Genomic DNA, 14,325 nt, shown 5'->3' on the forward strand with positions numbered 1-14,325 from the left:
CCCTCAGGACAAAGACCTGCATCCAGTGCAGTGTTGGGCAGACTGCTCCACGTGATGCTGGGGATTGTGCCCTGAAGCAGAACACCACCATTGCTCCGCACGTGTGTGGCATCCTCAGCAGAGCTGCCAAGGAATCCAGATGCCTTCTTTTGACATCTGGATTGGGCTTCCAGGGCAAGGTGGGTTTCTGAGAGGAGACACCAGGACCTACCCTCATGATGGGCAGTCAGCCAGCTCCAGGACAGACCCGCTGCTGGCCACGGCTGAACTCATGAGACACTGGTGGCATCCCTGTGATAAGGTATTTAAGAAGCGGAAAGAACTTACTGCACAACACCATCAGCAGCTGGAGAGAAGAATGAGAACCTTTTGGGAGGAACAGCCCTGCAGACAGCAAGGTCAGTGAAGAAGGAGGGACAGGAGGTGTTCCAGGTGCGGAAGCAGAGGTTCCCGTGCAGCCCACGGAGCAGAGATCCTCCTGCGGCCCGAGGAGGACCCCACACTGCAGTAGGTGGACGTGCCCCGGGGGAAGCCGAAGCTGCAGCCCACGGAGAGAGGAGCCCACCCCGGAGCAAGCGTGCTGGCAGACCTTGCGGCCACGCAGAAGATCCATGCTGGAGCAGCCTGTTAGCCTGTTCCCGAAGGACTGCACCCCATGGAAGGACCTACGCTGTGGCAGGTTGTGCAGAACTGTCTCCCGTGGGAGGGAGCCCACGCTAGGGCACGGCAGGAGCGCGGGGAGGGAGCAGCAGCGCGGAAAAGGCGCTATGGACCGACCGCAACCTCTCTTCCCACCCCCGGCAGTGCGGGGCGATGTCGAGCCTGGGAAGAAGAGGGGAGGCGGCTGTTTTCTGCTTCATTTCTGACTTCCCAACTGCGTTACTGGTGCGCAGTCAAACTAGCAAATCCGCCCGGAGCCGAGGCAGCCAGGGCACCGCGCCGGGCGCCGTCACGGGCGGCGGGCGGGACCTCCGGGAGGCGGCCCCGGGGAGGGCGGGAGGCAGGGACGGAGGGCGGCCCAAGGTCGGCGCTGCCTGCGCGGCTCTCCGCGGCTGCCCGCAGATGGAGTACGACTGGCTGGGCTTCGGCTACGCGGCGCTGGTGGCGGCGGGCGGTGTCGTGGGCTACGCCAAGGCAGGTGGGTGCTGCTGGCCCTGGCTGTCCCTGTCCCGGTCGTGCCCGCAGGCAGCCCCCGCTCAGCTCCCTTCCGCCCCGGGGCCGCTGCCGGCGGTGACACCGCAAGTCCCGCTCAGTCCTTGCTGCCACCAAACAAGTGCAACGAAACGGTGCTCGCGGAGGTCTGCGAAGCGTGTTAAAAAAGCTCCCCAAAGCCCTCAGCCTAATGCTGTGGTTAGATTGGCTTTGTGGATTTGCTAGTACGGGAAAGTGCGGGCTGGCGCTGTGTGTGTTCTTCCGCTGACTGCTTTATTTTCTATTCAAGGCAGCGTCCCGTCGCTAGCTGCCGGTCTTCTCTTCGGCGGCTTAGCGGGACTAGGCGCGTACCAGCAATCCAAAGATCCAAAGAATGTGTGGCTTTCCCTCGGTAAGTTTGCTCGGCAGCCGAGTGCTGAGTGTTACTGGTAGCGGTGGGAACAGTGACCTTTTTTTTTTTTTTTTTTTTCCCCTCGGATGTTTCAGCTGCCCTGTGCCGTTGTACCTGTAAAAATGTTGCAAGTGGTGGCAGGGCCCCCTGCCCACAGCCAGGAGGTATTCGTTTAAGAGCATGATACCTGGGTCAAAGACCTGGATTGTCCTGTGTGAATCCAGAGTTGGTGAGAAATACCTGTCTCCTCTGCCAGATTAGATAATGTGTTGCACCAACACATTAGGTGCAGGAAACATCGGTGGAAAACATTTGGTTGTGAAGCAGCGTTTTTAGCCTGTGGTGATGGAATAAGCACTATTTTTGCAGTAGTGACAGCAGTGTGACAGGTGGTATGTGGCCTTAGGGAACCCTGGTTTGCACAAGCATCTCAGAGGAGCAGTACATGTACTAATGCTAATCATACACTCTGGAAGAAACAGTATGATAAAGAAAAGAGGCAGTGATCTATTCTGCTTGCTTTCAGTAGAGCTTACAAGAAGTTGTGGGTATTAAGCTTGCAGTTAAATCTTCAGGGGAAGGAGAAGGATGAAATCACTGTGATAAGTATTATGAAGCAGTCAGGTGAACCTCAGGGAGTTCCTTTGCTGCAGGAGTGTAATATCTGGTTAAACCACTATCAGGAGCTGATTGTGCCTTTAGGCACTAGGGTGTCCTAGATGACTTCCTGAGGATCCTGCTAGTTCTGTAACTACTCCATACTGTTACTAGTGCTATGATACTTTAGCTTTACAGTGATTTAAGACTATTTTAAACCAATAGGACTAATGTGCTGAAAGGCTCTATCAAGCCACTGTAGAGGACCAACCTTGTCAGTAAGGAATGAAATGTAAAATGCAGCTCAATGTAAAGCACAATTTCCATTTGTGAACTGTCCTTCCACTCTGGCATGCTATGGGAATGGCTGTGCATCTCTGGCACAGGTTTTAGGCAGTGTCATGCAAGAGTGATGAGCAGCTTTTGTATATTCTGATGTGCATGGAGTGTTTTCAAATGGATCTCTTGAATGTGTCACAGACTAGTAGGGTCCATCCATCCATCCATTTGTCTCTCTCTCCCTCCCTCCCTCTTCAGCTCTTCAGCAGTCTTGCAGTGTGCAGCTGTGGCTCCTGCAGAACTGTCAACTGGTCCCAGAACATCAGGGGTAGAAATGCAGAAATAGAACCTTGACAGATTATCTCTAGAATACCTTTTACCCTCTCTGATACTAACAAACTTGAGGATTTGGAAAAAGGTATACCACACTTTAACCTGCCTTTCTTCTTCCAAGAAACAATGGCCCTGTAAATTTCATGTGAATGTTGATGGGATTCCTTTTCTACGTTTAGAGATAAAATAATTTGTAGTAATGTCTAAGATGTTAATTGCTCTTTCAGTTTGATCCTTTGGATTGCTTTCTGTTTTCTAATAATATTTTCAAGTGGGGTTGTTTTCTTTCCACTTTTAGTATTTACTGCCACTTTCCAGTTCAGAATGTCACAGAGAAATGTGTTTTCTTTCCACTTTTAGTATTTACTGCCACTTACCAGTTCAGAATGTCACAGAAATAGGAAGTGTAAATAATGTTTACCTCCCACATAGTGAATACTATCCACACCCCAGCTTTCTGGAAGTTTTGAGCCTGCCTGTGTTTGAGGGAATAATCATTCTTTTGCAAGTAAGGGCTGAGGGAGAGCCAGTGACCTGTTCAGAGGATTAGAGTTTGTGGGTGATCGGACCGTGGTCTCAGCAGCGCTGAGATCTCCTCGCTTCTGCTGGGCAGTGGAGTGTGCTCCCCAAAGCTGCTGAGAAGCTTGTAATGACAGCTTTGATGCTGAAGAGAATCAAGTTGTTTACTCACAGAGGGAGGCATTCCTGTCTGTATGTGTAGGTCTGTTTGGTTGGTGCTGCTCAGTGTCCAAGTGTGGCAGTGCTGCGGTGGCATTTCTGTGTCAAATGGTTCTGACTGGGCTTCTTTTCAACAGTGGCATCTGGCACCTTGTCTACTGTTATGGGAATGAGATTTTACAACTCCAAAAAGGTGATGCCCGGGATAATTGCCGGTGCCAGGTAACCACCTGTCCTTTGTTCTTGTCTCTGTTATTGAATAAACATTTTATGTAGCTTATTTGTGGGTTATATTGTTTCAAAAGTGTAACATGGTAAATTCTGTGAAAAATGAAATTTTGTGGTGGTGTTCAGCTAAATGAAATTATGTCAGTGTTTTTTTCCTTCTTTATGGGATTTTTGCCTCCACCTCCCTCTTTTTATAACAACTGTTCTGTTCCACAGTTTATTGATGGTTGGCCGGCTTGGATTGCAGATGATGGAAAAACCTATTCAGCCATAACTCTGCATCAAGTGACTTGAAGACACATGACTGAGAAGCCCAAAAATGCAACTGCCTAAATGAGCTACACATAAGCGGAAAAGGCACCGCTACCTGTGCGTTGTATTTTTCATATCCTAATGCATGTGAGTTGTGTTTTTAAAGGACTGACATAGAGAGCCCTTGTCATGGTATTTGTCTTAACATTTTCTGGACTAAAAGCAAGCAAGAAAAGATGAGTGTAACATTAGTTTAGCTTCTGGTCCTGCAGCTTAGTGTCAGCAAAGACTTCCTGGCCCTTGCATTCAGACAGTTGCAGGATTGAAGCTTAAATGCACATCTGACTTGTCCTTCTAAAGTCATGTGTACCTCTAAAACCAGGGGAGAGGAGTTGCCAATTTGTTACTAGTAATTAATACAATAAACATGCTCATGATGTTCCATCTCCCTTTCCATGCCAGTTTATCTGTTCACAGTGTTTCTCAGTCAGGGAGTTTGTTCTCCCAGCATTGCATGTTAGAACCCGGTCCCACAAAACACAATCACGGAGCCAGCTGTCGAGGCTCTGCTGTAATGCAATAAATGCATACCCATGCCTTGCAATCACTTGTAAGTGCAGCTGTATGTAATTTGTTTCACTTTTACAGATTACTACTAATAAACCAAAAATATGCTTTATTAGGTAATGCCGAATTGTAGGCACAGCTTTATTAAAATGTTATTTTAAATAAACTATGAAATTATTATTGCAAACCTTTGTGTTGTACACAGCTTATTTTGTCTCTAGTTGTTCATCTGGATTGATACAGTTTGGTGCCTTTCCTGCAGGGTGTCAGGATATATTTGTGAGCATGAATTGTATAAATAATCTATCCCTGAATCTAGTAACTTGTAAATATAAAAATCTGTACTGAGAGAGAGGTGGAGAGCACAAAAGCATACAGACCACATATTGAGACAAGTATTATATTGAAGTTTTTTGGTTTGGGTTTGGGGTTTTGGTTTTTTGTTTTTTTTTCTTTTTTTTGGTTTGTTGTTGTTTTGTTTTTTGTTTGTTTTGTTGTTTTTTTCTGAGGGGATAATCTATTTTAGAAAGATTTAGATTTAGAAAGTACTGTATAAAAGTTTATTTAAAGACTGAAGGGCTTATTTGATCAGTCTTTGTCCTCAGTTGATTCTCTTAATGCCTGAAATCATTCTAAATATAAACTTTCCATAGAGAAATATCCTGGAAGATACACATGGATGGTTATGTATCCCTTTTCTGGTCACATTTAACTTATGTACCTTTTTGCACAGATCCTGAGCTTTGGTTTCTTCAACTTTTTTTCCTTGGTGCCTGGTACTGAGAGAGATGGAAGGAAGAGGGCTGGTCCATTAGATTGGTGAGACTCTGGGATTGCCCAGAATTCTCTGAGTATCAGAGTAGTACCTTGGCAGGAGGGTCACATCCTGTGGTTTTCCTTCCCTCCTCCCTTGTCGCAGCAGAACAGGTAGGGCAGTGACCTTGTGCTGTGTGAGCCGGAGGCGCAGAGCTGGGCCAGTGGCCACAGCCAGGCTCTGCCAGCAGGGAGGTGGTTTGCCAGGCAAGTCACAGGGATGAGGCAGGCCTGAGGTCAAGCCAGGATGCCAGGTCAGTCAGACTGGGTTCCAGATCTGCAGGAACGTGGCCAGGAATGGGTGCAGCTCCAGCAAGAGTCTCAGCAGCCTGGTCCCAGCCAGCTTGGGTCAGAGCTGGCTTGAGCACAGACAGATCTGCATGGAGAACTGTGTTCAGAGCATCTTCTTAGAGCCCTTATTCGTCTTCCTGCAGAGTTCAGCTTCAGGCATTCACCTGTATTTACATTTCTTTCCTACCTCCATGCACAGAAATAAGGGGTGTGCAGGACAGCAGATGGTTTGTTAACATGTCATCCTTTTAAGTGCCTAATTCCAGCCCAGGACCCAGCACTGGTAGGCAGGTGTCCCCATATCTTTGATCTTATCTGAAAAAGTTACTGAGCCAGACATTAGTATTTAAGACACTTCTCCCTAAACTGCTTTATGGGTGGGCTTTTTGCCTCTTCATATTATTGCTGAAGCAGTTTTCTTCCGTAGGAGTAGGATGCAAACATAAATGCATCTCCTGCAATAAACTGACAACAGCCATGACCCAGCAGTTTTGTAATTGTATAATCTGGTCTCAAGGTAACTTGTGAATTTGAATTGCAGTTGTCTTTAGCAGAATAAAGACAATAGAAACCAAAAACCTGGACTGGCAAGCTTTTATACTTTTAGATCGAAGTGTGAACCCCTGCTGCTGTTTCCTGAGCTTTGGAAAGCAATAGGTGGAATTGAGAACTGCTGGTAGAAGTCATTTAGGACTTGTGGTAGAATTCTCATGTCAGGATAAACAGCAGTAACACAGGCAAAGGGACAAGAGAAAAGTTTTAGCCTTACATACTTTTTATCCCTTTGAAATTTTATTAGCATATAATTATTTTTTTAAGCATTTCTGCACTAGCAGTCCAATGTGAACCAATGAATCAGAGTTAAATGACTGTACAAAGCCTGTTAGCCTTTGTTTGCTTCTTGCAAAAAGAATTCTTCAACACTTGTCATACTTTGCTTGTGGACAAGTAAAGACTGATCTGGTTATGTCAAAGCCCTTTCAAGGTTCAGTAGCATGTGACAAGGACAGCATGTTTCTTCTAACCATATTTAGTGCCATAAACAGTAGCTGTTTATTTTTCTGCTCTAAGGTGACTGACTCACTGACACGTGAGCTATTGGCACATTATTAGTTAATTCCTTGACTAGGCTGTGATTTTAACTGTCATTGGCATTTGCATGAGAGAAGAGTAATTAATTTTGTTTTTTAATTATAAAAAAATAGCCTTTATGGCTGTTACAAACTGTCTGAGGGTGTCCTTCATTGCCATAACAAGTTGCAGGTATGTTCTACAGTTAAATTAAGATGCATTTAAGTAGCACAGGGACATCTCTTAGTACTAAGGGAATGGCAAATACTTAATCCTAGGCCAGTGGCAATTGAATTAAACTTGCTAATGAATTACTAACCAGCCAGCCCTATCCTTGCATAGCTCTGACAGTATTAAAAAAAAGCAGCATCTTCTGTAGGTGCAATTTTCCTAACAAAATATTTGACTTTTTGGTACAACCATTTTAGATTAAATTGCTTTCCAGGAAGTTAACGTAACCCATATGACACATTGGGTCAACAAAAGGAGTTTAAATTTTAATATCCATTTATAAAAGCCATACGAATAAATTTATTTTTAAAAAATGCTTGAAGTCATCATTAACAACTTTAATCTTTAAAGAGCATACTCAGTTTTTACTTTGAAAGGGCAAGTTTAATGTTACTATAAAGTCTAAAGCATTTATTCTAAATGTAGTTATTAATAGAAGTAGCCCAGCTCAAGATCCTAATACAAATTGACTCTATATTGCAAAGTCCTTTGGGCAATATTATTATAAAAGTTAGCATAAAAGCTGGGGAAAGTACTGAATGAACACATAAACACTGACATACTGAATTATTAAAGTTTTGTCTGTGTTGTCAGGTACCTAAGTTGGCCTTTAAGATCTAAAACAGAAAGCAACGTCTTTGAAGTTCAGACCAATAGTCTTCCTCATGCAGCCTATTCAAACTCTGTAGTTTAGTCTGATCACCCAATAAAGACATGTAGGAACATGAGTTTAGTGATAATTTAGGAATTTTTGGCTAATTCACCCTTAAAATGACTGACAGACTGCAGTGATTTAGGCTCTTTAAAAGATCACTGTGACACTTCCTTGACAGGACAGAGATAAATCTCTGCAGATCTTTGACCAAAAATGGCAATAAGTTAATTAAAACAGCAGAATCTGATTGTTAGGCTTCACTTGGTGAGTAGTATTGGTAAGCTTGGTAAGTAGTATTCAGTACTTGTTTAGCTATTTTCCAATATTGCTGTATCATTCAATAGCCCTCTGTCAGCTAGATTTCTAGACCTTCCTTGTGTATCTATGAGTGGATTGCCTATGTCCTACTACAAGGGTTTCAGTTCTCATTGCTACATGAATATTTGTACCTTACAGACCCTGAGTAACTCCTAGTTATAAGTGAGTTCTGAAATCCTTGAAATCCTGAAGCAGGAGACTGATGCTCTTCACAAAGCCAGATCTGTGTTTTCACTCTTGCCTTCCTGCTAAGGAACCAGCCTAACACCTGGAAGCCTGATGCTGCTCTGCTTCAGCCCTTCTTTGTGCTGCCTGCGTGCTTCAAGCACACCCCAGCAGCAGATGTTGCACTGGATGAACAATCCTAACCTTAGTTGTTCCAAAAAGTATGAGAAGAGGAGATCTTTCTATAGAAAACATCAGGTGAAATCTACATCTCAGTTTTGGCAATATGTGTGGTACAATACTTCATTACACCCTACTTTACGGCCAGTATTTTACATGGTGTTATATGTACTATACAAATAATAGAACACAAAGTCTTTTTTCCTTCTTTACTGTTGCATAGTCTTAGGAGAAGCTGGAGCAAATAGGCTTTTCACGTTCTCAAGAGCAGGAGAACTGAACACAGAGCATGTAATATCCACACAGGATGGTATTTTCTATCTGTTTCCTCCATATTTGGCCACCCAGTCTGTTCTCCCATGTACTCGCTGAATTGTTGCAGGGTGAGTAAAGATACTCATGTTTTTTGCATTGAAAGTAGGACCTGGTAATGGAGGACGAGCAGCTTTGTTTTTCCAGGAATAATCTGAAAGGAATTAGAACTCAGAATTAATTATGACTAAAAAGGTATTTTACTCCTCTACAGAGAAGAGAATGAGAGCTTACAGAGAATTTATGGTCCTCAAGGATGCTAATGTAGCAGGATGCTTTGGTCTCCTCTATGACATAAAACATCCTGAGTTGGAAGGGAACCACTAGGATTATAGAGTCCAGCTCCTGGCCCCACACAGGACAACCCCAAGAATCACACCATGTGCCTAAGACCATGCTGTCTATGCTTGTTTTCAGATAAGATTATTTTTTCCAAGAGTTTGTGTGTATTATTCTCACCTACTAAATAGTTGTTTTGCAGCAATCCCCCAAGAAAACGCTGGGAATTCAGCGGGAAAAACTGATGCAAATACCTTCAACTCTGTATCTCCTATTACAAAACTATCTGCTATTACAAAACAGTATGACAGTGTTCTCTCTTCTATCTCAAATATTTTAAAAAGCCTGTCATTATAATATTGATAAACTGATTAAGATTGAAATAGCTTAGCCTGAAGAACAGCTCCTGGAGGCCCCCTTGTTCCTTTTGAGATTTTATGTCTTTTACTCCTCTCTGGCTTAGCTCAGAACTCCTGGTGTACTTGGTGGCAAGTCTTCTTTGTTCCATTTCCCATTTCTCTATTGATTTCATAGGATTTATTCCAAGTTTGAAGGCTTTCTTTCTCTCTTAATATTGGCACCCACCTGATCTCAGGCACTAGCAGTAGCACACTGCTGTATTCCTGGCCTTCCTATTCAGATTTCCCCTTTTGACATTTCAGGTAGTGGCTACTTCCTCGAGTTTTATGTGATTAAAGCAATTGCCCTGCTGCAGGGGCTGACATTTCTTCATGTTCTTGACCAATTCAACCATTTTCCCAAGTCTTTAAAATCAGCCAGCCAGGACTCTTTTATCCAGACTCCTGCTATACCTTATCCTTGTTTTCTTAGCATTACTAAAGTAGTTCCTGCCCCTTCCATTCCTACTTCTGTATTTTAGTCTTATTATGTACTGATACTCTTTAAAACAAAACTTAACATTTAACTTGAATGGGGGTTTTGGTGCCTAGGTATCATTCTGCTTCTTAGAGAAAACCACCTAGTTTTGGTAGCATTTTCCAGCATTTCATTCTGCTTCTTAGAGAAAACCACCTAGTTTTGGTAGCATTTTCCAGCAGTGGATTGAACCTGTTAAGAAACAGGTGAGGATCAAGACATTTAAAAAAGAGGAACATCAAGGAGCTGAAATTTGGAGTCAGGTCTCCACCTCTTTGAAAACAGTTTCTTACTGTAGGCTGCCATTCCCTATCTTTCATCAGCAGAATGATTCCAGTCTATACTATCTTGGCAATAAAGGCCACTTTTGCTGGTATTTTCCTCAGAAAAATGGATCTTGTATACTATATTATTTAAATTATGGCATAAAAAAAATTTAACCGAAAAATTAAAAGAGCAAAAAACAATTGAGAGCATAACTTACTACATTTTGGATAATATAAAGCAAAGGGTCACCAAAAAATGTTAATGTTCAAATACTGACATCTAGGAGATAAAACCTGCCATTTGCTTTGTCCTTATCTCTCTCTTCCTTTACAACTCTGAAGACTTTAAGCTACATATGAGTGGTTTAAGTGATAGGATTCTTGTTCTTCTCCAGGACATGCAAGAATATCTTAACTGACCTCCATCTGCCAGCCATTCTGACGTCTACTACTCATATTCCAACTACAGATAACAGTAAATTTTATTTTCTTTGGGACACCACATGTGATTTTTTTTCACTATTTACAGCAATCTAGAGAGAATTGCAGACTTTGTCCTCCTGTGAACCTCCTGATCCGTGCATTGTGACAAATCAACTCTTGCAGTTTTGTTTCAGCAGTGGATCAATAAGATAATGAAGTCAAGCTCCAGCCTTTCTTGATGGGTTCTGATCAAATCAGATACATTATATGCATACATCCAAGCATATTTTATATAAATATATGCGTGTGTGTGTGTGTGTGTGTGCACCATCTCTTTCCTTCCATCCTCCTCCAGTTCTCTGAAGCCAGCTGCAAGTTCTTAAGGAGAAGAGGTAACTCAAAGGAGCATGCCAGCAAAAAGACAACATTATTAAGCAGAACTGTATGAGATTGGTCTGCCATGGACCCTTTGGTTAAAGAATTCACCATTGGTTTAAGGCCTTGCTATTTCCTCTGAAGTAACCAGAGAAGTGGGCTGCTGGGTGTGGACAACAGCTCTAAATCTTCACTCGCAAACCAGTTTCTCCTGCATCCTGAGCACTGTTGTTCATCTTCTCTGCATCAGAAACATGACAATGAAGAATGTGCTCAGAATGTCACCAACACTGCAGAGGATCCAAGGTAACAGTTACATTCAGAAGAGATTTCACATTGTTTTTAACAAATTAATGTTAAAAACATGACCCTTTACTATAGAGTTGTGGAGTTACATGTTTTTACAATTCTGCTTAGCCCATCAACACTAATGAACAGTAGTTTAACAAATGGTCCAAATCTTTTTTGCACCTTTTGTAATTATTTTCTCTTTTATGTAACAAATTCTAGTAGCAGTAGTTTAACTATCAGGACAGTCTCTAGGCACCTACATGCAGTTCATGTGTATAAAGAATTCATGTCCTACAATTTTATTTACAAAACTTGAGGAAAACCACAGGCTAACACATTCCTTAGGAAGCATGGAAAATGAACATTTCTCTTTGTCTTGGATATGAGTAGTAAAAGAATATTTCTTACCCGATACAGGTGCACCAAGAGGTGCTAGCTGTATCCGTTGTCCAGCTGATCCAACTTCTTTTTTATGGAAGGAAGAGGTGTATAGTCCCAATGGGTTGTAAGCACCACTACTTACAAAGCCAGGATTTCCTGTTAACATTACAAAATTTTAGAATTTTCATTCAGAAAACTCTGCCTACTTTTTATACTTGCTTCAAATTATATTTGCAGTACTACAAGAGTACAAAGTATGAGTGTTGTTTAAAAACACCCTAGTGCTCATCTCTTGAAAAACAAACATTCTTTCATTGAATTCATTCTTTGCTTTGTATATTAGCACTTTTCAGCATTAGCAGACAGAAATTCAGCAGGAATAAAGACAAAGAGCAGGATGAATACTTCATTAGTACTTCCACTAAACTTGAGACCATATAGAAGGGTTTGCACTGCGTTCCAGAGAAATGTAGGACCTTACCTTTTGTTTACATCTACTTGCTTTACTGGAAGCTGATTTAACTAGTGCTCAGTATTATTCTTGTACTCAACGTGTTTGGCCTAAATCTATTGAAAATAATGGAATCCAAGGTCTCTTGTGCAAAGTGGTACACCAAAGTTGACTTTGACAGTTCCCACAGTTAAAGGCCTGCTAAAAAAGTCAGACCCAATTATCCTCTCTCTTTAACCCTGGTTATAATTCTGTTTTTCTTTAACCAGCACTACCCTGGGAAGGCTGACATAACCATCCTCATTTGGAAGCTAGGAAGCATTGTGCATGTACACACAAAATTAGTACTGGAATTAGTGACCAGTGGAAGAGTGATCTGTTAAAATACTTACTCCCTGATCCAAGAAAAACCCTGACCATCTTCATGTCTGTCATCACTTGGGACAATGTTAAGACTGTGCTGGCACAATGTCCAGAGTGAAATGCTTTTCTCTAGTGGTAAGGCTCTGTGTTCAGTAGTATTAAGTTTATTTTGACCTTTATCATGTGTGAGCATATTCATCACGGCTTCAGTGGTAGTTACAGTAAAACACAGTATCTGCATTGCCAGTTTTTCTGTCTCCTAAATCTTTGGCCTTGGGCAATCCCATAATGTTCCTATTCACACAAATACTCCCAGACCTCTGTGATAATTTCAGAGCAGTGGAACTATAAAGCAGAAACTAGGCAGCCTGGAATCCTGAGTTTCCTCCCTTTTAGTCTAAGGTAACTCCACTAAAACCTGTGCAAGCACAGCATGGTAAGATCAGTGTAATGAGCAGAGAACCCAAATGCACAAAAAGGTGCGAGTCCTGAGTGCTGTCAGGAACAAGCCATCCCTGAGGGGACATACATGTGCTACATTAGGATCACTTCCTCACCGTTACCCAGTGACCTGCTGTGGGTTATGATTAGGGTAATAAAATATTCACTGCCTTTTAAAGCACAGTAAGAAGAAGAAGATTCCAGAAGAAGCCTTTACATCACTTTTATAAAAGCCTCACATGCAAAACCACCACATTGACATAATGATGTTTGACAAAACAGATTGCAACTGAAAATGAGAATATACAATCATCAGGAACCTGCATTATCAGTGTTTTTTTTTTTTTTTTTACAAGAAACTGTAAAACATAAATAGGAAATGTACAAAGAACCAGGCTATAATTGCTATAAATTACCTTTTGGATCTTCTAATTTTTCATTCAACCTTTCTTTGCACGATAGTTTTTCAATAGGTGTAATTAAGTTCTCATCTGTAGACAAGGAAAATTAAAGGAAGAAAAAGATAGAACAGAACTTCAGAAGAAGGGTATGAAGAACCAATTTAGGTGATGTACAAGAAACGAGGAAGGAAAAAAGCAAGCGAGAATGAGGATCTGACACATTAGTAACTATGATGTCTTATCCTTGTTTTCTTAAGCAGAAAATGTTACTCCAAAAGGTTACTTTACAAGGTCCATTCTAATTATGTACTAACAATAAGATTTACCAACAATGCAATTACATTCCATTTACAATTTTAAAGACTTGGTCATATCTTCAGAGTTGATTGATCATAAACTTACAATCCTTCATAAATAAAGCATTTGGAACTATTTGCTCTTATCTTATTTTGCCTTAGAGCAATGTTGTGGCTGATTAAAAAAAAAAAAAGCCCACATAAATAAACTGTACATAGTTATTTAAACACAGCAGTGTTGACTTTCAGACGGTCAACATGAAAAGAGAAGAGATATAGTTTACATGTATTTCTGTGATCCATCTATCCTGATTCCATGTGTGTCTTAAATGTTGCCCTCTTCCCAGTATATCCAACATCACATGCAATTTAAGATACTGATGGAAATAATACCAAGCATTTTCAAACAAAAAATAATCAGTTTTAGTGTTTATTTTCTTTAAATTCTTGGTAGTAAGACAAATGCAGGATTTCTACCATTAGCATTCATCCAAATTTTATCTTCACTCCAATTCAGTAGGTAGACGTCTAGCCGATTGATGAAAACTTTTGGAAGCAGGTATTTGCTTTTCTGTGCCTGATTCCCCTGCAAGATTATTTATAAATAATTTATTTCTGAGGAACATAGATACTCTATTTCAGAAAACAAAAAGGATATATAAGATGATACAAAAAACCTCTTCTATTCAAAAAAAAAACCAAAAAACTCTGATAGGTGCTTTGTTTTTCCACTTTCTAAAATCTTGCACCTTAATTCAAATGAAAAACTTCAGCTTGCCTGACTTTCAGAGGGGGAAATGAGGTTTGTTGACACTGCAGAATGGCTATCAAAGTTCTATTAAAAAGGGATGCAGCATCTGCATGTAAACAAACCTTCTGAAGTTCTTGCTGTACAAACATGTAAAGCTGGGTGGTTTACTGGCACTAAAGTATTTGGAGAGTGACTCTTGCCAGCTGGACAATGGCTGC

At 41.5% G+C, this 14,325-nt stretch overlaps 2 protein-coding genes across 4 annotated transcripts in view; one reads left to right on the forward strand and one right to left on the reverse strand.

The window, feature by feature from the left end:
* The first annotated feature begins 976 nt into the window (after positions 1–976).
* Positions 977–4,664, forward strand: LOC121357838 (transmembrane protein 14C-like). The gene is made up of 4 exons (XM_041475497.1): positions 977–1,138; positions 1,442–1,543; positions 3,568–3,652; positions 3,875–4,664. Exons 1-4 carry the CDS (start codon positions 1,063–1,065, stop codon positions 3,930–3,932), a joined length of 321 nt encoding a protein of 106 aa, XP_041331431.1. The 5' UTR covers positions 977–1,062; the 3' UTR covers positions 3,933–4,664.
* Positions 4,665–8,396: 3,732 nt separating this feature from the next.
* The window catches only part of MAK (male germ cell associated kinase), a 28,660-nt gene continuing 22,731 nt past the window's right edge, over positions 8,397–14,325 (reverse strand). For all 3 annotated transcript variants that reach the window (XM_041475484.1, XM_041475485.1, XM_041475482.1), the window contains 3 exons: positions 13,076–13,150; positions 11,432–11,560; positions 8,397–8,667 (listed from right to left, as the gene is read on the reverse strand). In XM_041475484.1, the coding sequence (XP_041331418.1) occupies positions 8,519–8,667; positions 11,432–11,560; positions 13,076–13,150 (353 nt within the window). In that variant the 3' untranslated portion in view covers positions 8,397–8,518. The remainder of the gene's footprint in view (positions 8,668–11,431; positions 11,561–13,075; positions 13,151–14,325) is intronic.

This window comes from Pyrgilauda ruficollis, unplaced genomic scaffold (genome assembly GCF_017590135.1).
Source record: "Pyrgilauda ruficollis isolate IOZ18807 unplaced genomic scaffold, ASM1759013v1 scaffold35, whole genome shotgun sequence".
Classification (NCBI taxonomy): domain Eukaryota; kingdom Metazoa; phylum Chordata; class Aves; order Passeriformes; family Passeridae; genus Pyrgilauda; species Pyrgilauda ruficollis.

Bases quoted from the DNA above. Each gene is read 5' to 3' on its own strand.
- LOC121357838 (XM_041475497.1), top strand. From the start codon at position 1,063: ATGGAGTACGACTGGCTGGGCTTCGGCTACGCGGCGCTGGTGGCGGCG. The intron at 1,139-1,441 runs GTGGGTGCTGCT...TTTCTATTCAAG, and splicing joins CGTGGGCTACGCCAAGGCAG to GCAGCGTCCCGTCGCTAGCT. The intron at 1,544-3,567 runs GTAAGTTTGCTC...TCTTTTCAACAG, and splicing joins GAATGTGTGGCTTTCCCTCG to TGGCATCTGGCACCTTGTCT.